The 21,117-nt window shown below is 43.5% G+C and overlaps 1 protein-coding gene across 1 annotated transcript; it reads left to right on the forward strand.

Moving 5' to 3' along the window:
• Positions 1-1,935: 1,935 nt before the first annotated feature.
• On the forward strand, positions 1,936-10,381 carry PHLDA1 (pleckstrin homology like domain family A member 1). Its single transcript, XM_035002110.1, has 2 exons — positions 1,936-9,396; positions 9,845-10,381. The coding sequence occupies exon 1, from the start codon at positions 7,955-7,957 to the stop codon at positions 9,368-9,370; it is 1,416 nt and encodes a 471-aa protein (XP_034858001.1). The 5' UTR covers positions 1,936-7,954; the 3' UTR covers positions 9,371-9,396; positions 9,845-10,381.
• The last annotated feature ends 10,736 nt before the right edge of the window (positions 10,382-21,117 follow it).

Below are 21,117 nucleotides of genomic sequence, written 5' to 3' on the forward strand. Positions count from 1 at the left end.
AAATGACCAGAAACATAGAAAGTTTAAATTATATATTGTATGCCTGTTATTGGAGAAAGAATGTTTTACTCTATCATATTAGAATCTTTTATCATTTGACTATTCTGGACAATTGAGATTCCTAAACATACATAATTAGCTCATTCTTAATCATAAAAATCTCAAGATTGATTAGTAAAGGAACCTTAAATGGTAAGTATAAGGTGACCCTTAAGTATAGATTTATTTTCTTTTTTTTTTAAAGATTTTATTTATTTCTTTGTCAGAGCACGCGAGAGCACAAGCAGGGGGAGCAGCAGGCAGAGGGAGAAGCAGGCTCCCCGCTGAGCAGGGAGCCGGATGCAGGACTCTATCCCAGGACCTTGGGAGCATGACCTGAGCTGAAGGCAGACGCTTAACCGACAGCCACCCAGGTGTCCCAGTATAGATTCAGTTTTAAAGGTTAGGTGTAATATATCGTGAGGAGTTCAGAGAAAAACATTGCTCTACTGTTTCTATTTTAAACGAGGTGGGACTTTGCTTTTAGAGCATTATAGATCTTAATCATTTTTGAAAGATCCAAATGTGTACCCATTTAAGAGAATATAAATAATGCTTTATTTAATCTTTATACTGAGGATGGTAATTACTCTCTTTATACATAAAGATAGAAGTTGAATAACTTTAACATGTCCTCAGCATTGGTCTCTGTTGGAGCCAGTGTGATGTCCACTTGTTTGGTCTTTGCGTATGCTCGTACCCACTCTCAGAGAAGTCTTCACTGGCTTCTTGGAGATACTCCTGTGTGCACTAGTGGTTAAATAGGCACTTTCATTAAGCTAGGGATTTCAGAATATCAAATATTTTAGAGTACACAGAGTTTATCTGGATCAATTTTAAACAGCTTTCAGATAGGCTGCCCCGTACCGCGCACCTGGTTTGCGTGCACATGTTGGCTGAACAACAAACCAAATGCAATGTGGGTTAAAAGGAGTTTTCTTCTAGGTGTAAATTAGACTCGGGGGCTCGTTTGGGAGTTTCATAGTTCTCAAAGAGGCTTTTGCTTTGCTGCCCATGGCATATGGCTTCCATCTTTCTTTCTTTTTTTTAAATTGCTTTATGGGCTGAAATGGCTGCTGCAGCTCCTGCCCGTCGTGTCCGGGCTTTTAGGAAGCAGTGGGACTGAAGGAGGCAAAAGACTGTTGGCATCCAGTCCTCTTGAAAGAAGAGCCTGTGATTCCTGGTTACAGCACCAAATGTCTGAAGCTGAGTTTAGTAGGAGTTGGGAGGAGGGAGGTTACTATGACTGCCACATTGGTCACATATACTGAGGATCTTCAGGTTTAGAAAAAGATTGATCAAGGTTAGCCTGGAACATAAGAGGCAAATAACTACATTTCAGAAATAGGTAAACAGTCCCCAGTAAGGTTTAGGAATATAGCCCAGAGACTTACTGCGAGCTGACCAGAGTCCTTCATCTGAGGCTTTTCACTTGATGGTGCATGATGCTTTCCTTGGAAACGGGGTACGCAGATGAGGTTGAGACAATGACTGAAATGAAAGTGTAAATGGGATCTCATTAGGAATAGCAACTGCTGAATGTTCTAGTTTCTGACTGTTTAAGAGATGGTCATTGTTACTCGATTTACTTAAATCAGGTAGTCTGTAGTTAGGAGTTGTGTGGCAAATTTGTTCCCTTTAATGTGAGATTTGATTTTCTTAGTAAGTTTACTGGCAATGTGGAAACTTGCCATAAAAAGATTTCCTGGGAAGGGGCGCCTGGGTGGCTCAGTCGTTAGGCGTCTGCCTTCGGCTCAGGTCATGATCCCAGGGTCCTGAGATCGAGCCCCACATCGGGCTTCCTGCTCCGCAGTAAGCCTGCTTCTCTCTCTCCCACTCCCCCTGCTTGTGTTCCCTCTCTCGCTGTGTCTCTCTCTGTCAAATAAAATCTTTAAAAAAAAAAAAAAAGATTTCCTGGGTTCTGTCTTTGGTAAGAGCATCTCCACCTTTTTGGACATGGCTACCCCACAGAGTTCTTTCATTTTGTCCCTTTCAGCCTTCTGTCTTGCATCCATTATCCTGTCAATCCTGTCCTCTGTGCCACAACCTCTACCCTCCAGTTCTTGGCCTACAGCCTGAATTCCTCTTGTAAAGTAACCTTGCCATTTACAGCACCCAAGCAAGTTTATCATACCATCTGTTTTCCTTCCTCCTCGTATTTTTGGAAAGCATTATCTACACTGCTTCTACTTTCCTCTAATGCCTAACAAAGGCCTTTGCTCATTTGCTCAATGTTTTTTGTTTTTTTTTTAAACGAGTAATAATCAAATTGAATAGTCTGTATTCTCTCAGACTATGTGTTGTGTATAGAAGACTGAAAAAGGGTAGTCGTCCTTGCAATCTAGCCCCTTAAATGAAGAGATTTGCCCAAGTGGCTATCAGATATCTGAGTTGTGAACAACCACAGCATTTACTTAGTTTGAAGTGCACTTAGGAAAGGATATTAGGTGCTCATGGGCTCTTTAGTCGGGGGTGGAGGGTGTTACTCAGCCAGGGCAGTGCTCAAATTTAAAACAGGTTCACCAGAGTTCCCACTGTGGGTCACTGGAGTACCTGATGCTTCTCTGCTACCGCCCCAAAAGCTTCTAGAGTATCAGTACTTTCGAGTAGTAGCAATTTTGTGAGACTCTTTACATGTTGTAATGTAAATAGATTGGGTGTCATAAATTGGGTGACATTTACACCCAAGCAAGTTTATCATACCCTCTTAACCTGCCTTCATTGGGCTACTTCCCTCTGCTTAAATGTGTTGCCTACATTCTGAATTTAGGACAAAAGAGAACTGGACCCCAGCTTCATTTCATCTACTCATATTTTCATTTGTCACTTCAAAGCTACTATTACCTTAATGCTCCTGAACTCAAGTTACTTGCTGGACATCCTCAGTAAAGTGTCTTCAACCTGTTCTATTTTGAATAATATATTTTCAACCAGAACTAACATTGAGACTCCTTCAGTGTAAGTGCTGTCAGCACCATCACCAACCTCTAGCATGATCCACTGTGCTACTAAGTACAATGATAAAAACATTCATCTAAGATGTTAACTAAGGAGGTGGAATGTTCTATGCAGTAAGAGGTAGTTAACTTTTATATCGTTCTAGGAGTAAAACTGGCATCTGTAACTTATGGAATGGTATAGATTCAAGTGGTTAGCCTATTAGAAGAGTAGATGAGAGAAAAAACCTGAGTTAGGCTGTTGGCAGAAAGGACAGAGACGTAGCTGATGGGCAGCTACAAATGGGTTGTAATTGTTTTAACCCATGAATAGAGACTAGAGAGCAGCAAACAGCCTATACTATTCTGACTTGTTCTAAGCTGTGTTATACAAATTGATCACTAGGAGGCGTCACTTCATCAACTAGTGCTGTGAAAAAGGCAGCTAGGCAGATGAACCTAAGAAGTCTGGATAGTTCTGTATCTAATTGAGTTAGTATTTAACCTTTTCAACCAGGCATTTTGGAGATTAGAATCTTCATAAAGTATTTCTGCTGAATAGTATTTTAAAATGAACTGAATGACTGAAAAATCTAAATTGCCAAGTGAATGTGGACCTTTGTGTGCTCGTGAGAGTGACCAAACATTTTCATAGATCAGTGGGGTTTTAGCTATTTTTTGAAATCTATTTGAACCTTGTTGTATCCCAGTGTTTAATAATACATTGCTGTGAGAGTCTTCTGTGTATTGCAGATTAGGGAGTTCATAGATTTTTAAATCTTATAATCAAGTTATAAGTGAAAGTAAACAGTTCTTAATAAACTACCAACTCTTTTAAGTAAAATGTTTTTAGGCCAGTATTGATTAGTGGACTTTTTAAACAAGTATTTGGCAATTTGCCAAGTAGGAGAAACTGCTATCAACTGTTCCATTATTGTTTCTCCATTCTTTTGATTACTCTTAACTAAAAACCAATAGGATGATAGTTTGTATAAATACCTCTCATAATATTAGATTGCATGTTGCTCAGAAAAGTTTATAGGACTTATTTTAGATAGCATCTATAGGATATAGCATTTAAGATCTAGAGAGAGGCCTAGCATGTGTAGTATTCCTAAAAGATTATACCAAATACATATTGGTATGGCAAGTTTGGGGAGTTTTTTCATAAAGTCCCTTACATTTTGAAAGTTTTTGAAAGGATGCGTTGTGAAAAATCTATCAAAAGCCTTTGAACACATTGATTTTCTTTTTATGACAGATACGGGCTTCTGATTCAGTTTAAGTTTCTACATATATTGAGTTACTCCTATGTGCCAAGAATTGTACAAAGTGATTGGGACACATCAAAATAATGGTCCTTGCCCTCCCTCTTGAAGATGAACTGAAATTACAGGCATAATAAATTATTCAGTAGCTGCTAGGAGATAATACTATGGGGAAAATTAAAGGGAATGGGGTGGTTGCAATTTTAGAGTGATTAGGATAGGCCTCATTGAGATGACTTTTGAGCAGACTTGGAGAAAGTGGGATGACCCTGACTGCTGTATTGAAAATAGATTGTAAGACAAGGGTAGAATTAGGCAAGTTAGGAAGGAGTCCATTGCAGTAATTCATGTGATTTGGATCAGGATGGTAATGAAAGAATTGGAGAGAGAATATATAGTTTGAAGACTTAATTGATGGAATTTCCTGGCTCAGTTTGTGGATTGGATATCAAGAGAAAGGAGTAAAGGATATACTACAGGGCAGGTATGCTTCTAAGTATTTGCAGTCCTGGGGCAAGAACGCAATGGAGACACAAATGGTTAAATATTTTAAAGCTTTGTTAAATGGAAATACGTTCGGTGCACCTGTCTTGACAAATGACATCTTCATAGGCACCTGAAAAGCCAGATTTAAAGTCCAGTGCCAGATCATTACTTACGAGGAGAGCTGATCCTCAGCCTGTCCTTCTCTTCCTATCCCTGTCTCTGAATTGTATGGCAAGGGGGACCTCCTGCCCATCTATATGGATACCGTAGCTTGCATGTTCAAAATCTGTCCACCCCCCCCCATACACTAGTGCACACACTGATGTAATGCATTCCTTGAACAGTTGAACACATTTAGGCAGGGTATTTGGAATCCCGAGTACCTAGAGTTGGTCTGGAATGAGTATGAACTCTAGGCATGTCATTTTAACCTAAAGCTCAAGGCTCTGGATAAGGGCCTCTTGTTTTAAGAGCAATACTGCTCCAAGGTTCTTGGCCTGAGTAACTATACAGGTGAAATTGCCATCAACTGAGAAGGGGTTGCAGGTAAAGTAGATCAGGGTGAAGAGATGTTTGGGAGCATATATTTGAGTTCTTTATTAGATATCCAAATAGTACTGTAGAGAAGAGTAAAAAAATATTCAACCTTCAGTAACCCTGGCCTGAACATAACAAAACTGAAGGCTGTTAAAACTAAAAAAACTATTTAAAAAACCAAAACAAAAAAAACAATGGCTTTTAACTCCAGATCCTTATTGAACCAGTTCCATCCAGGGACTCCATCCTATCCAGAATGCTATTTTTCAATTTTTTATTAGCAAAAGCTCTAGGAACCCTATGTTCCACAGCCTAAAATCCCCTTAGACTCTTCCCTCTAGTGAACTACTCCATGAATATCTTCACCAGTATGTGTTCTCTTGCCTGGCATGTTAATATTATTTCTTAAATGTGGTAGCCTTTGTTTTATTCTTTGTCAACAAGAAGTTGGATGTAAATTGGGGAGTCTGGCATTTTCCTAAAAATGAGACTGGATGAGACCAACAAGAGGAGAACTGAGGACAGCTCTCTGGGGCATTCTAATACTAAAAGATGGGGGGAAGAGGAGGAACCTGTAGAGGATACTGAAGGTGATTGGGGAGGTAGAAGGAAAATTAAGAGCTATGTCCTTGAAGCCAAGTGAAGACCTGTTTCCAAGAGGGGAAGCTAATCAACTGTCAGATGCTGCTGATACACAATGTGATGCAGACAGCTGTAATATGCAATTCGAATCCACCTTTTCAAACTGGTTTACCAAAGCAGTGATTTCATTAGTTTGTTTTTGAAACTTTAGTAACTTGTGACATTTTGTAGGGTTTCATTATATCTACAGCTAAAGGTGTGTGGTATTTTGGGCAGAACAGTTATTTTTTTGTGAAATTTTTTCATTGTCTTTTTAAAACATGGCTAACATGGCCATTTTTGTGAATTGGATGTGACTGTTGAAAGAGCAAAGTTGTCACTGAACTACAAGATTCCTACACACCTGAGATCTCCAATAATGGATGCACTGTGGTCAGGGAAGGCACATTGTAGACTGACTTCTGAGCTGCTCACAAAGTCATTAAATCATTGTGAAATATCCAGGTGGAAATCGGGTGGGAAAGTATCTAGTTGTAAAATAAGTGCTGGTTTTTGAAATTTGAAAATTGTGCTGGTTTCTGAAAACATTTTGAATTAATTTAGAATGCATCTGCTGCATCTTGATTAACTGCAGGTTAGATAACACTGAACATATTTTCTCTTAAGAAAATGGCTTGCACCTCAAGATTACATTTTAGTTTTTTACCCAGTCAAGTTTGTATTGTATCATTTTTCCGCATGAAATGTCTTTCTCAACTACACGTGCCCTCAGAGTGAGTTGCACACTGTCCTTTCCACGTAAGCTGAAGAATGGCATTCTGTTAAAAGATGAACAGCTGGTCATGTAGAAATTCTCTGGAATGCTCACTTGTCCCACGAAAACAGCGAGAGAACTGAGATGTTAGGTGCAGGGTTTGTCACTGGTATATAGAATTGTTCATTTTTTAAAACAATCTTACTAGAAATTTTTATGTGATTTTAATAATTGCCTTTCTCCATAAAAAACTGCTAATCCATTAACAATTTGAAGGTTCTCAGAGCCTACCAAGTGCAGTTCAGTCAGATTCAGGACTGTGCTGGAATTGTCCCATTTGCTAAGACATTGTTTCTTATAAGATTCAGGACCCTCCTGTGTTTAAAAGTTCTGTGTTTTCAATTACCTTGGAGTTCAGTTCGAATTTTTCAGCATGACACAAAGGATTTGACTCTTGCTCCCCAAGCTCCTCGCTCATTTCTTTGCTTGTTGAATTCTTTGTTTCAGCCAAAGTAAACTAGCAGATGAGCGAAGTCCTCCTTTCTTGGGCACAAGAAGCAGTCTTTCCTCTTCCTTCGGCCAACTCTGGTTTATTTCTTCTTCGTGTGTTTCTTCGTATTCTCGGGGTCGGTACACAGGGCTCTCTAGTGGATGAATTTCCCCACCAACAGGTTTGGTTTCGGTTTGTGCTCTTGATTCTGCCTTGTTTCCCAGAATATCTACAGAATTTTTTAAGATGCGAGCGTAGTAGGAGGGAGCTAGGGGCGAGTACAGCATTACCTTCCCCAGGTCACAGATGAATGAGATTACAAAACCGATCTGGCCCGTTAGGCGTTTCCAAAGAGAGACCCGCGGAGGCCATTCGGCTGTTTGGAGGGCTAAGCTGTGCCTTAAAGTGTGAGGTCTCTCGCTGGACATTCCCGGGATCTGTACCTGCCGTTGAGTTACTGTTGTGAGATGTTGTAGGCTGTGCGGATGGGTCAAGAGGGAATCGAGAGAGCTTGTGTCCCGGGTGAAGATAGGCTAGTGCCAGAGCTCCGGGGTCGAGAAAGGGAAGGTGAGACGTTCTCTGAAGTGGGTCACCCCTCTCTACTGGCGCTTCCAAACGGGACAGGCGGTAGCGCTCTTGCCTTGATTTAACAATCGCCCTCTCTGCTCCAAGAAGAGCTAATGACTGGAAGCATACATGAGTGTAGACACTGTGTCCTCTCGGCCTTTGTGCCCTCAGATGTTTACATAGGGTCTCGGAGCACATCGCGAATCCCCGGGGCTGCTTCCCGAGGACAGCGAGACAGTTTGGCATTCCAGGCCCTGCCTGGTAGCCGTACCCACCCTCGCAGCCCCCGTCCTCAATGACACTGGTAGAGAGCCTGCCGGCCGGGGATAACCGTAGCAGTAGGATGGTCTCGGCGCCCTCTGAGCGTCGGCATTTGTCGCCGGGCAGCTGGGGCGCCCTCGGCTGTCGCCCCAGGCGGAGGAGAGGAGTTTCCGGGGCTCCGGTGCCTCGCAGCCCGCGCGGGGAAGGAGCACGGAAGCGAGTGGGCGGCGAGAGGCGGAGCGAGGGATGCGGGGGGCGTGGACGCGGCGGGCTTTGGAAAGGCCCCAAGTTAATGAGGCGTGCGCCGGCGGCAGAGCGCCTTTCCGAGCTGGGCTTTCCCCCGCGGTGCGGGCGCCAGGAGCCGCCTTTTCCGCTGGGTGTCACTCGGGGGTGGGGGGGATGGCCCATTCAAAAGCGCCGCGAGGGGGCCCGGCCAGTGGCCTTCAGTGAGCGCTCGCAAGAGGACGGCAGCGGCCCGGAGGCTCGCAGCTCCGGGACCTTGTGGCGCCTCAGGACGCGGCTGCCCGCTTGCCCGCACCTCGAGCCGCCGCCTCCACCGCCGCCGCTCTGCTTCCTGCGTGTTAGCCTCCTCTGCGCGCTCCGGGCGGGCGGCCGCGGGAGCCGCTGGGGCGAGGACGGCGCGCGGCTGCTGCTGCTGCCCCCGGCCCGGGCGGCTGGAAGTGGAGAGGCCGAGCCGAGCGGCGCCCCTCCCTATGCCGGGAGGATGTTGGAGAGCAGTGGCTGCAAAGCGCTGAAGGAGGGTGTGTTGGAGAAGCGCAGCGACGGGTTGCTGCAGCTCTGGAAGAAAAAGTGCTGCATCCTCACTGAGGAGGGGCTGCTGCTTATCCCGCCCAAGCAGCTGCAACACCAGCAGCAGCAACAGCCTGGGCAGGGGCCGGCCGAACCGTCCCAACCGGGAGGGCCCGCCGTGGCCAGCCTCGAGCCGCCGGTCAAGCTCAAGGAATTACACTTTTCCAACATGAAGACCGTGGACTGCGTGGAGCGCAAGGGCAAGTACATGTACTTCACTGTGGTGATGGCCGAGGGCAAGGAGATCGACTTTCGGTGCCCGCAGGACCAGGGCTGGAACGCCGAGATCACGCTGCAGATGGTGCAGTACAAGAATCGTCAGGCTATCCTGGCGGTCAAGTCCACACGGCAGAAGCAGCAGCACCTGGTCCAGCAGCAGCCCCCGCAGCCGCAGCTTCAACCCCAACCCCAGCCTCAGCCCCAGGCTCAGCCTCAGCCTCAGCCCCAGCCCCAGTCACAGTCTCAGCCGCAGCCGCATGCCAAGCCCCAGCCCCAGCCTCAGCAACTCCACCCGTATCCGCACCCGCACCCGCACCCGCACCCGCACCCGCACCCACACCAACTACCGCACTCGCACCAACAGCCGCTCTCGCAGCCGCACGGCCACAGGCTTCTCCGCAGCACCTCCAACTCGGCCTGAAGGGGGCAGCACCCGGGCCAGACAAGGTAAGGTCCCGGCAACTCGGGCTACCAAGGGCCTTTCCGAGGAGGAGGTCTCGCGGGCTGTTGGGAGGAGTAGGAAGCCTAATTCACGGGTGTGGTGCTTGGAGGGGAAAATGAGAAGTTACTCCAAGTTTCTGGAGATGTAGAAAGAAGGGAAGCAAGCCGGAGGTAGGAGAGGCCGGGCAGAGAGGGGAGGACGAAGGAGCTCGGGTTAGGCTGGGCGGCCTCGCGGACCGCCTCCCGCCCACCCTGGCCCGCGCGGGTCCGGTGGAGCGCCGCCCAGCGACGCCGCTGGCTCTGTTCGTGTCACCAGCGCCGCTCGAGTGTGGACACTCGAGGGAGCGACCCCGGGGTCTTTCTGAGCGCGCTTTGTCCGCCGGACTGGCCTGAAGAGAGCTGGGTTTTGGAGGATTCTGAGCCAATGACTTAATTGCCGGTCATTTCTTTCCAGGTTCTGAGGACTCGAGGAAGTGGGACGAGCACCTTTCTGTTGTCTTCACTTGAATCGAAAGCAAAAGTCTCCCCGCCCCGCACCAGATCAAGTAGTTTGGACATCACCCTATTGATAACTCGAGATTCCTCTTAGTTTTCTGCATACTCTTCATCACAATGCGGGAAACGGTTTCAGTCCAGAAGGCTTTATTTATGAACCTTTGAAAGGATCTTCCAGTATGGTGGACCTTCTAGGAGCAATGATGTACTGTAATTTTATTTTAATGTATTTTGATTTATGATTATTTATTAGTTTTTTTTAAAATGCTTGTTTTAAGACATTTCTGAATGTAGGCCATTTTCCAAAAAAGAAACTTTATTTTCAAAAACCTATTCCCTAGTAAATTCTAATCTTGGAAAAGGAAAAAAAAAAAAAAGTAGAAGGGCGGTGGAGGGGAAAACATTAAGAATTCATTCATTATTCCTAGGGCATTTTCAGAAGGTCTGACACTTTCATTGTTATGCCAGGTGGTTGAAATTAAACTCTGTGATATTACTTCTTTTCTTTTGAGATTTTTTTTTCTTAGACATATATTTTCTGTAGAAGTTTAAAAAGCTAAATGTTCAGAGTTGTATAACTATGAAAATCTAATTGCTTTTCTAAAAGGAAATTCGTAGTAATGGTGTCTAATTCCAAATATTTAATACATAACCCAACTGATGGCAGGATGAACATACCATGAATATATGGTAGGGCTGGTGTAATGCAGGAAGAGCCTTGCTTATAACATCCGTTTGAAGGGACTAATAAGGAGATTTCTATGATTTCTGAGTATCAATGCACTAGGCGTTTCAAAAAACACAGTGGGGGGAAAAGAGAACCATTCAGTTTGTTTGAGAGAACATTTGTGCTCTTATCCACACTAGAGATTACCCTTCTCCAGCTTTGCACACTCTACTTGAACCACATTTTCTGACCCTTTTACTGTATTCTAGAAATATACTCTAGAATCTCATAGTTTAAAATACAGTTTGTAAATATTTTGAAGGACTAGGAGTCATAGCTTTTTTGTATTTGTACTGAAAATAATGTTGATGACAGAAACCAACTGTTTTGCTTTTTATTGCTCTGTGAGAAACTTGAGGGTTCTATGTTTTCCAGTTAGGTTAACTAAACTCAGAAATTGAAAAGGGAAGGACTGGATAAACACTGGATTTTCAGTGAGAAAACAACCCAGTCTTGTTTTAGCATCTACTTGTTCAGGAGTCTGAGGGGCGGGGTGGAGGGGGGAGCATGTGCTTTTTAAAGGTGGAACAAACCGTCTTCTGTGTCAAATCAAAAGGATGGTCAAAATCCACAAGGCAGATGCTACTTAAGCTTAAAAAGAGCCATAGTTGATAACAAATCCTCTTGGGGCTGAAAATCACTTCCTATCTGCGTGGCTTTACTGACGATCTCTGTTTTCCATTCTCTTTCCCACAAAGTCTTGATAGTATTTTTCCAGCATCCAAATGGGAATGGTCAGTATTAGGCTATTGCTAAGTTAGGTAGTACAGAAACAAAAATAGAATTTCATGCTAGAGATGTCTTTATTCTCCTTCCACCTAGAAAGGAATTTAGATCTAATTACTTCTTAGTGCAATATTTAAATGATGAAATTTTGAGATCACAACCCTAATCCGCAAAGTTGTGGGGAAAAACGAAAACTCAGGCAAATGGCAAGAAAAACTTAAGGGACTCCCACTTCCAGTGGCTAAGACACAGCTATGAAAATATGCTGCAAAGGGCAGAAGCATATATATACACACACATATATGTATATATGATGGGCAGTTCCGACAGCAAAGCTGAAGAGTTCTGAAGTATGGTTTGGCCTCTCTGAGACTACTGCTGTGCTTTTTAGATAATGTCTCATTGTATTGTTGTTTTAAAAATGCAGATCATAACATGATCTTCTCTGATTAAACCATAGTTTTTTCTTTCAAGTTTTTGTGCTATAAAAGTAAAATCCATACCAAAATTTTTTTTTTTAAGATTTTGTTTATTTGACAGAGAGACTGCGAGAGAGGGAACACAAGCAGGGGGAGTGGGAGAGGGAGAAGCAGGCTTCCCGCCAGGCAGGGGGCCCGATGTGGGGCTCGATCCCAGGACCCTGGGATCATGACCTGAGCCGAAGGCAGACACTTAATGACTGAGCCACCCAGGCGCCCATACCAAATATTTTTAAAATGAAGATTCATGTGGGCTTTTAAAAGATACTTGTATGTTGTTAGCTGACATATAGGCTAGGTAGTGTTGTTCAAAAAAATTTGCCCAGGCTCCCTCCTGGCTGCTGAAATTTTTTTTCCTGCCCCCACCCCCCCATGGCTGTGGTTGTTATTGGGGCCACCAGAATCATGGTTACCTTGTCTTGTCTTTCCACAGCCCTTATTTCTTGGTCTGCTGTGATATTTACATTGAGTTGACCCTCTTAGTGACTCTCTAGTCTGAACCCCTCTTAGCATTTACCTGTGAAACCTCAGAAATTAGAAAGGAGAGAAATAGGATGTTTTTGTTGTTTGACACTTTGAAATGATTATGGCTGAATCATTTTTTCAGGACAGCAACAACAAAAAGCATGCTTACTTTTTGCAAACTCAACAAAACAAAATATAAATGCAAATCATTTAATGTGTCAATGCCCAAATTCTACCATATTCTGTAAGAAAATGATACGAACCACCTAAGGTATTTTGAGGCCTGACAAATCATGGAAAAAGGTAAAAATGATTCTTTCAGTCCAAGAAAAGGAAAAAGGAAAGGACAGGTCCAATAGAAAATGTACCCCTTAAATAAACACAATGTAAAGAGTTGGAAAAGGAATGGAAGAAGACATGAAAAGGAATGTCCCCATCTGGAAACAGCTTTTGTCCTTGAACTTGTGTTGACACCAAGCCTTGGACACAGTAAGCTCAATCACTATTTGTTGGGACAAATGAATGAAAGAAGAAAAAATATGTAGCTCCCAGTATCCAGGAGGTGCTTTCTCTTGCCTCACACAGTGCTTCCTTCACTGGCTTTCATGTCGTTCCTGAGAACAAGTACCACGGGGCAGGCTAAGCCTCATGACGAAGCTCCTTAGACAGACTTTCTTAGCAGAAATGCACATGGATCTGCGTGTGCCCTACAGGGAGTGCTGAGGTCAGAGAGTAAATGGCTATAAAGGGCCCTTTCAAAGTGAGCGTTTCCGTCATAGAGGAAACGGATTCTCTCATCATGTAGAAATCAACCCGACTTTATAATTTCATTTAACGTGTTTTTTCCGATGGAGGTTAAAACAAAAACCAAAAAGCAACTCATTGCTTAAAGGAGCTCCCTTCCCATGTGAACACCACGAGGAATGCTTGCTTTGACTCTCCTGCTCTCATACACCAACACTCGGTTTCTCTTAAAGGCCCCTCACTTTAAATCTGACACTACACAAGTTTGTTGCCAGTGTGTGAGTTCAAGCACATTGCTTGTTTTCTGTCCCCAGGGAAAGCGACTCGGTTTTCGTTGGGCTCCAGTCATTTGCAGTGTCCTGGGCAGGGGCAGGCCGAGGAGAGGTTTTGAGACTTGAGTGAGACGGGAACAATCCCATGGAGCTCAGAGCTTTGTAGGTGAAAATGGGCCTGGGAGTATTCCTTCTTCTCTTTTGCAAATGTCAAGCTAATTTGCTTTTGCTTTACCAATAAACTGCCCTCAGCCACAGCCTGAAATTTAAACTTGGGATTATAGAGCTTGATATTGAGTATATCAGCCATTCTTTCAAGAGAAATATACATGTTTACCTAAAGCAACCTAATATATATTAATTGTGGAATTCTGTTGAATGGGTTTTAAAGATCTGTTTTCTAAATTCTTGACACAATTCGAAGGGTGACTTTTTGATCTGCAGTGTTGAACAGCCAATCTAGATTTACAGAAGATTGGATGACAAAGGGGTCTGTGACTTTGTTGGCTGGACATTTGCCAAATGGAGGATAGAATCCAGCAGAGTTTTCCTGGCAGGGCACAATTGTCCAGTGAAGGCAGCTGAAGGACTCTGGAAGCATCTCCATAAACGCTGGTGAGACCTACAGCAACCTGCTCTAAAGTGACCTGTCGGTGATCAGTTAGGCATTGGGGAAGTTTTAATAATAGGTGGTCCTTCTGGATCACTGTATTTATTTTGAGAAGAAAGATAAAACTATTGTCCATTACATTCCACCATCAGTCTTCTGCTTAGTTTTAGAATATGCAAATGTCGGCTTCTGAAAACCAAGCATCACCAGGTACCAAATGCTTTAGAGAATGTCACATTTGTGAACTTAATAGTGTGGTCATAATTTGTGTAAATATGTCTCAAATGATTTTGGAGAGATGTGATTTATTTTTCATATTTTCAAAATGCATTCCATTTCAAATAAAGTATCCATTGTGATGACCAACCTGTGCCCCTTTTGGAGGCCTTGTTCACATGGCATGTACAATATGCGTTCCAGTGGGAGAAAGGTTCTAGAGGGCTTGGGTGTTATAAAGGCCATTGGCCATTCTGGGAAGAAAAGGACCATTTTTGAGGTTGGGAAATTTTTTTTAAGACTTATTTATTTATTTATTTATTTTGGAGGGGGTGTTTGCGGGGGTGGGGCAGAGGGAGAGAGAAAATCTCAAGCAGACACTGAGCTGAGCATGGAGCCCCACGCGGGGTTTGATCTCACAACCCTAAGATCACAACCTGAGCCAAAATCAAGAGTCGGGTGCTTAACCAACTGAGCCACCCAGGTGTCTCAGCTGGGAATTTTTAATATAGAAATTCACTAAGATCTTTTGGTGAAATAATTAGCTTTCAGATTGCTAATGAATTTGAGTTGAATTTTCCATAGCACCCCAGAGGATGAGAAATGGTCCCTAGTGATTTGCTTGAAGGCAGTTCCCTCTGAGTTCCTGACAGATTAGTTCTCGGTCTCTTGAGAGCATAAAGCCTCGACTCTGAGAGAATCATTCTTCAAACAGGTTATTTGTAAAGCTTCCTGTTTTGTGTTGAGAGCAGAAGAGAGACTTGATTCTTTAAAGGAAAATAATATAACTTTACTCTTACAATCTCCAGTGGCATCTAAAAGACATTATATCTCAAAAGACTTTCAAATGGGGAATTTGAAGGCAATTTTTTTTTGTCCTTTGGCATAGTCTTACAGTGATAGCTTTATTACTCTGCCGTTTCTTTGTTTTTTAAAGAAGAAATGAAAAACGAGAAGACAAGTTACTGCCATTGCAAGGGGATGTCAGGGGTACCGTGTGAAAAGCGGGTAAAGCCGGGTTGGAAGGACTTCAGAGTCCTAGTGCGTAGGTTCAAGCCTGGGTTCTATCACTTACCAGATAGGTAGATCTTGCATGTCTTAACCTCTTAGAAAACCCAATTTCCTTCTCTGTTAAATTGTTAACAGAAGTTCCTACCTTAGGGTTATTGAGAAGATTTAGTAAGTTAGCACACATCAAGGTGCTTAGAAGCTCCCTGCATACAGCAGCTAAACTGGCTTGGGAATCATTATAGCCATATGAATGTATAATATATGACGTTTTTAAAGCTATGGATTGTATTTTTTGAGATCTCAGCACTTCTTTTAAAGGGTAAGACCGGTATGATGGCAACATCCTTGTATTTAACTTTGAAAAAGAAAAATAATCATTATTCATAGTGCTCCTGTTTTCATTTGCTTATTACTTTCCAGTTGTGGTCCACATGCTTATATATTTTAAGCGAGTTACAATTAAACAATAAAAATACTCTTATATGTATCTGTAGAGGCAATCACCCAGATTGCCACTTCAGGGCAGAGAGGACATTTGGTCCCCAGGTATGGGAATGAATGTTGGTGGCTGTTGTGCTCTCAGTCCTTTCCCTGGAATTGTCCTCAGCCTTGTCTCAGGGAGAGCCACCTTGCTCTAGGATGCACTCCTTGGGGATATCCCACGTCTGGTGATTGGTCTGTGGAGAGTGGAGGAAGACCAGGCGCTGTTGTATCCATCAGGACAGGTGTAAGGGGCATCCAGAGCTCCCCACAGAATTGTTGAGGCCTGTCTCAACAGTGAATTTGCACTGCAGTTCAGTTCCCCCTCTGACCCATCCTGTTTCCCTTGTTCCCTCACAGGTAAGTTTCTCAGGAACCCTGACCCTCCTCCCCTCTTCCCACCCAAACCTCCTGCAATCAAGTCTGAGAGTCTCAGAACCTATTTCTCAAGGAATCCTATGACTGTGTCTGTGAATGAACACCTGTATAGAAAGAATGTATGAATATACATATTTATACATCTGTATGTACACACATACAGTATTTATAAGTATTTATTTCTACCACTATGTTTCTGTAGGAAGGTTGGCGATATTGGACACAGTATATAGTATAATGGTTAAGCCTATGCTTTAGAGTAGACGCTCTAAACCTGGAGCAGTTTTGTTCCCCCGGAGACATTTGACAATGTTTGGAGACACTTGGTTTTCACAACTGGTGGTAGGGGTCAGGGATCATATCCTACAATGCTCAGGACAGACCGATCTTCACAACGAAGAATTATTTAGTCCAAAATGGAAATAGTGCCAAAGTTGAGAAACCAGCTTCAGAGCCAGGTACGCTGTTTTTTTTTTTAAGATTTTATTTATTTATTTGAGAGAGAGAGAGAGAGAGGATAAGAGAGACAGCACGAGAGGGGGAGGGTCAGAGGGAGAAGCAGGCTCCCTGCTGAGCAGGGAGCCCGATGTGGGACTCGATCCAGGGACTCCGGGATCACGACCTGAGCCGAAGGCAGTCGCTTAACCAACTGAGCCACCCAGGCGCCCCCCCCCCTTTTTTTTTAAAGATTTTATTTATTTGAGACAGAACGAGAGAGAGAGCACATGAGAGGGGGGAGGGTCAGAGGGAGAAGCAGATTCCCCGCCGAGCAGGGAGCCCGATGCGGGACTCGATCCTGGGACTCCAGGATCACGACTTGAGCCGAAGGCAGTCGCTTAACCGACTGAGCCACCCAGGCGCCCCAGAGCCAGATACTCTTGTTCTTGTTAGCTGAGTTCCCTGGGGAAAGTGAGGTAGTTTAACTTCAGTTTTCATGTGTAAAATGCAGACAATACTGGTACCTGTCTCATGGAATTGTGAAACCAACAGTAGGAAGTTTACTAAAGGGCTGTCACGGTTCCTGTCACAAAGTATCCATTCAACACATGGTAGCTATCATCCCAATTATTATTATTTAAAGTCCTATGGCAACATCATATCCCATTGTTTTCACTTATTATTTGATTGATTTTCCTATTGTCATCCAGTGAGTTTCTGTTTCTAGGCTATTGTCAATGCTGCTTCAGTAAACATATTCATGTGTTCCTCATATTGAGAAGAGCAGGGACTTGGATTCTAGTTCTGACTCTGCTTAGTCTTGTGATATTAGGCAGCTCATTTAATCTCTCTGAGCCTTAGTCTCCTCATTTGTAAGTGGGAATAGTAGCCCGGCTCTTGAGGTGATATTATGGACACACTATGAAGTGGCAGTGAAATCTCCATGAGTTCAAGTCCCAGATCGACCACTTACCTACTTTACACTCACAACAAAGCACTATGGGAATGAAAACATTGTTACTGTTATCTGGCTACTATTTTAAGAGGGATTAGATATTATATCTATATAACTATTATACCTATAGATATCATATGTGTATATAATACACATATGTGTATTCTAATCCAAATAATCTGGATTTAAGAAGTAGAAGGTTAGGCGCCTGGGTGGCTCAGTCATTAAGCGTCTGCCTTCGGCTCAGGTCATGATCTCAGGGTCCTGGGATCGAGCCCCGCATCGGGCTCCCTGCTCGGCGGGAAGCCTGCTTCTCCCTCTCCCACTCCCCCTGCTTGTGTTCCCTCTCTCGCTGTCTCTCTCTCTGTCAAATAAATAAATAAAATCTTTAGAAAAAAAAAAAGAAGTAGAAGGTTATTGCAACTAAAAAAATAACATCAAGTAATTCTGGTCTTTTTTAAAAATAGAATTTAAGCCAAATTTATATTTATATTAGGGTGGAAAGAATCATGTGAACATAATATTACAACTGTCCAGAATTACCAGCAGAGGAAAAGCTGAGGCATGAGCTCACTGGCCATATGAAGCTATCGAACAAAGCGTTCTTACTTGCTTTGCTTCTTTTTCAAAGACCTTGTTGGAAACTCTCACCATCCAGAAAGGCAAGTAAATATCACCGTGTGAGAGTTCTAGAGCCCCAGCCTTGATTGCCTACAGAGTGAGTCTGGTTATCAAAGATGGCGCAGGTGGGCCCAGAGGACTTTGGAGATTTAGACAATGATGTGGGTGGAATGCGGCTGTGGGCAGGTCTCCTTGGTCTGAGGGTTGTTTGGCATCTGCTTTAATTTGAAGAGATTGTTGGCACCTGAGGACAGAGCTGTCCAGTTTGTTACCTGATAGGTCACAATTGACTGCTCTGAGGTAGGGTAGATGTGGGCTACTTCCCTGCCCGGGCATTCACCTGAAGCATCTGATGTTTTGTTAGACTCCGGAAATGAAGACTTGAGAAAATCGTCCATGTGGTTACGTTGCCTACTCTCAAACCCTGCCAGAGTCATTTATAATGGAGTGAGCAAACACAAACTGCCGTCCTGTAAGACCAGACATCCTGATGAATGAGTATTCGACTGTTGTGCAGAAAGAAACAGGAAATGACTCTTGAGGAGTCTCAACGTTTTAATTATGTCATTGTCCTCCGCTGGCTCTCTCCCGATGCTGATAGTTCACACAGGTCAGTTATTTTGCAATTATTTTGAACTCTGCTGGAGCAAACTCTACCAAGTAGTGCAGCTAACGCCGTCAGGGCTGACTCATCACCTCAAAAGTGCAGAGCGGCTTTGTGACTCATCACAGTCAAAGAAGCCAAACTTGTAATAATTTTAGGCATATTCCCTTTCTGGTTTTTTGCTGTTGAAGAAATGCCCATTTCTACAAAACTTGGCTGCAGTTTGTAAACACACACTTTAACGATCCTTCTAAGTAACTCCCAGTACATGTACGTGCGTGTGTGTGTGTGTGTGTTCACTTTTCCTGCTAGTAACTTTCATGGCTAATGAAGGCGGGTTGGTCAGTTTTTTGTTGCAGAACGTGACATCTGAAGGGTTTGAAACAACACTGGGCAGAGCTGGCTCCCTCAGAACGTTACGCATCCTGCTTTGAGGGTCAGCCCCACCTTGCCTAAACTCCTGTGGTCTGTGGTGGTGCCAGGGCCCTTTGCAATTTCCTGTTGTTTTGTTTCAACACCACCAAAGGAGGGAATGGCTAGATCTCAGTGGGAGAATAATTCAATAACTTTATCCTTAGTCCCTGACAACAAAGGAGACTCTTTTTTTTTAAGATTTTATTTATTTATTTGAGAGAGAATGAGAGACAGAGAGCATGAGAGGGAGGAGGGTCAGAGGGAGAAGCAGACTCCCCGCTGAGCAGGGAGCCTGATGCGGGGCTCGATCCCAGAACCCTGGGATCATGACCTGAGCCGAAGGCCGTAGCTTAATCAACTGAGCCACCCAGGCACCCAACAAAGGAGACTCTTAAGGTAGATAAAAACACAACACTCCTATGAGTTGTGTTTGCAGGTGTGAGAGTGAATCTGATCCTTCCACAATGCACAGGCTCACTATTCAATAATTGTAATTATTGCCAGAAGTTCTAATTAAGTCCTGATGCCTATAAAAAGTGCCAGGTAGCTACTGGAAGACCTGAGCTGCATGACTTTCCCAACAGCTAGTGAACTCTTCTTTGTATTTGCCTTCTATAAAATGGTAGTCAATAATACCTCTTTTCTTCTTGCATAAATCGTGAGTTAGAGACCAAAGCTGAAAACAGAATTTTAGGAGTTTAGACAAAATCTCCTTCATCCTTCCCCTTTTCGTGGAGGAAGAAAATGAAGCAGGCAGGGGAGTGGGCGGGGAGAGGGCAATGACCTGCTCATGGTCACACAGCCAGTTAAAGTCGATGACCAGATTAGAACCTGAATCCAGCTTTCCTGATTCTTTTTTTTTTTCTTTTAAAGATTTTATTTATTTATTTGACAGAGACAGACAGTGAGAGAGGGAACACAAGCAGGCGGAGTGGGAGAGGGAGAAGCAGGCTCCCCACTGAGCAGAGAGCCTGACGCAGGGCTCGATCCCAGGACCCTGGGATCATGACCTGAGCTGAAGGCAGACGCTTAACGACTGAGCCACCCAGGCACCCCCAGCTTTCCTGATTCTTAATTAATGCTTTTCCCACTGGACCACCATTTTGTGAGGTATGGAAGATAATTTACCTCAAGATGTGGTTGTTCTTGTGGATAACCACTTGAAGAATTCAGACATCACAGCTTTCCCCCCCATAAGTATACATTCTCATTTAAATTATATAAACCATCTTAAGGAGTTTATAGATATTGAAAATAAACCATTTATTTTAATTAAATTCCAATTCCACAAGTTTAAAAAATGAGTTGTGTCTTAGACCTTTCAAATATAATCTGTGTGTGGGGGTTAACAGAAATGTTAAGAAGAGGAAAATTCACAAAAGAAAGCAGATACATATTTTGCAAAGGACATATCTTATAATATGGTGGTTGGGATATATACATATATATTTAATTTATTGAAAATCATTTATTTAGAAATTGGGTTAAAAAGATTTGGGAATTTGTTTTATCATATGACTTCCAAAATATTCACAGAATGTTTCCAGTGTTACTAGTCACCCTTGAGGTCTTGAAATGATCTCCAAAGTTGAGAATTTTGAAGTGATTTGAATGTTTATACAGTTACCTGAGGAGGAAGCTGACTGGCTTTTCTAGCCTCTCTGTGTAGGTGTCAGGAGAAATACTCCCTGAAAAAAGTTTGTGGAAGGAGGTGGATCCATGGGCATCCATGAAATCCTAGTAGGTGGGATGGTGAAACTTGTTGCTGCCCTTCTAGGAAACTAGGTGCATGTAACCCACATGGCCGCAGAGTCAATCATAGATAACAGTTTATGACCTACCTAGGACATTAAATGCCCAAACTGGACAACTTGGAGATTTCATGAGAGGAGAGGGGAGAAAGAAGAAGAGGGATCTTGAACGAGTACATGTGCTCCAGCATCCAGTGAACAGGTTTTTGATTCAAAATTATGTATGCGCCCTGGGTGACGCCATTATTTCCTCTTACATAAAATGACCTTTTCCGGGGCTTCATTCATAGCACTTGGCTCCCTCCCGGAGTCACAGTGCTTGTCACAAGGCAACGGGCTGC

This window comes from Mirounga leonina, unplaced genomic scaffold (assembly GCF_011800145.1).
Source record: "Mirounga leonina isolate KUSES-001 unplaced genomic scaffold, KU_Mleo_1.0 Mir_126, whole genome shotgun sequence".
Lineage (NCBI taxonomy): Eukaryota > Metazoa > Chordata > Mammalia > Carnivora > Phocidae > Mirounga > Mirounga leonina.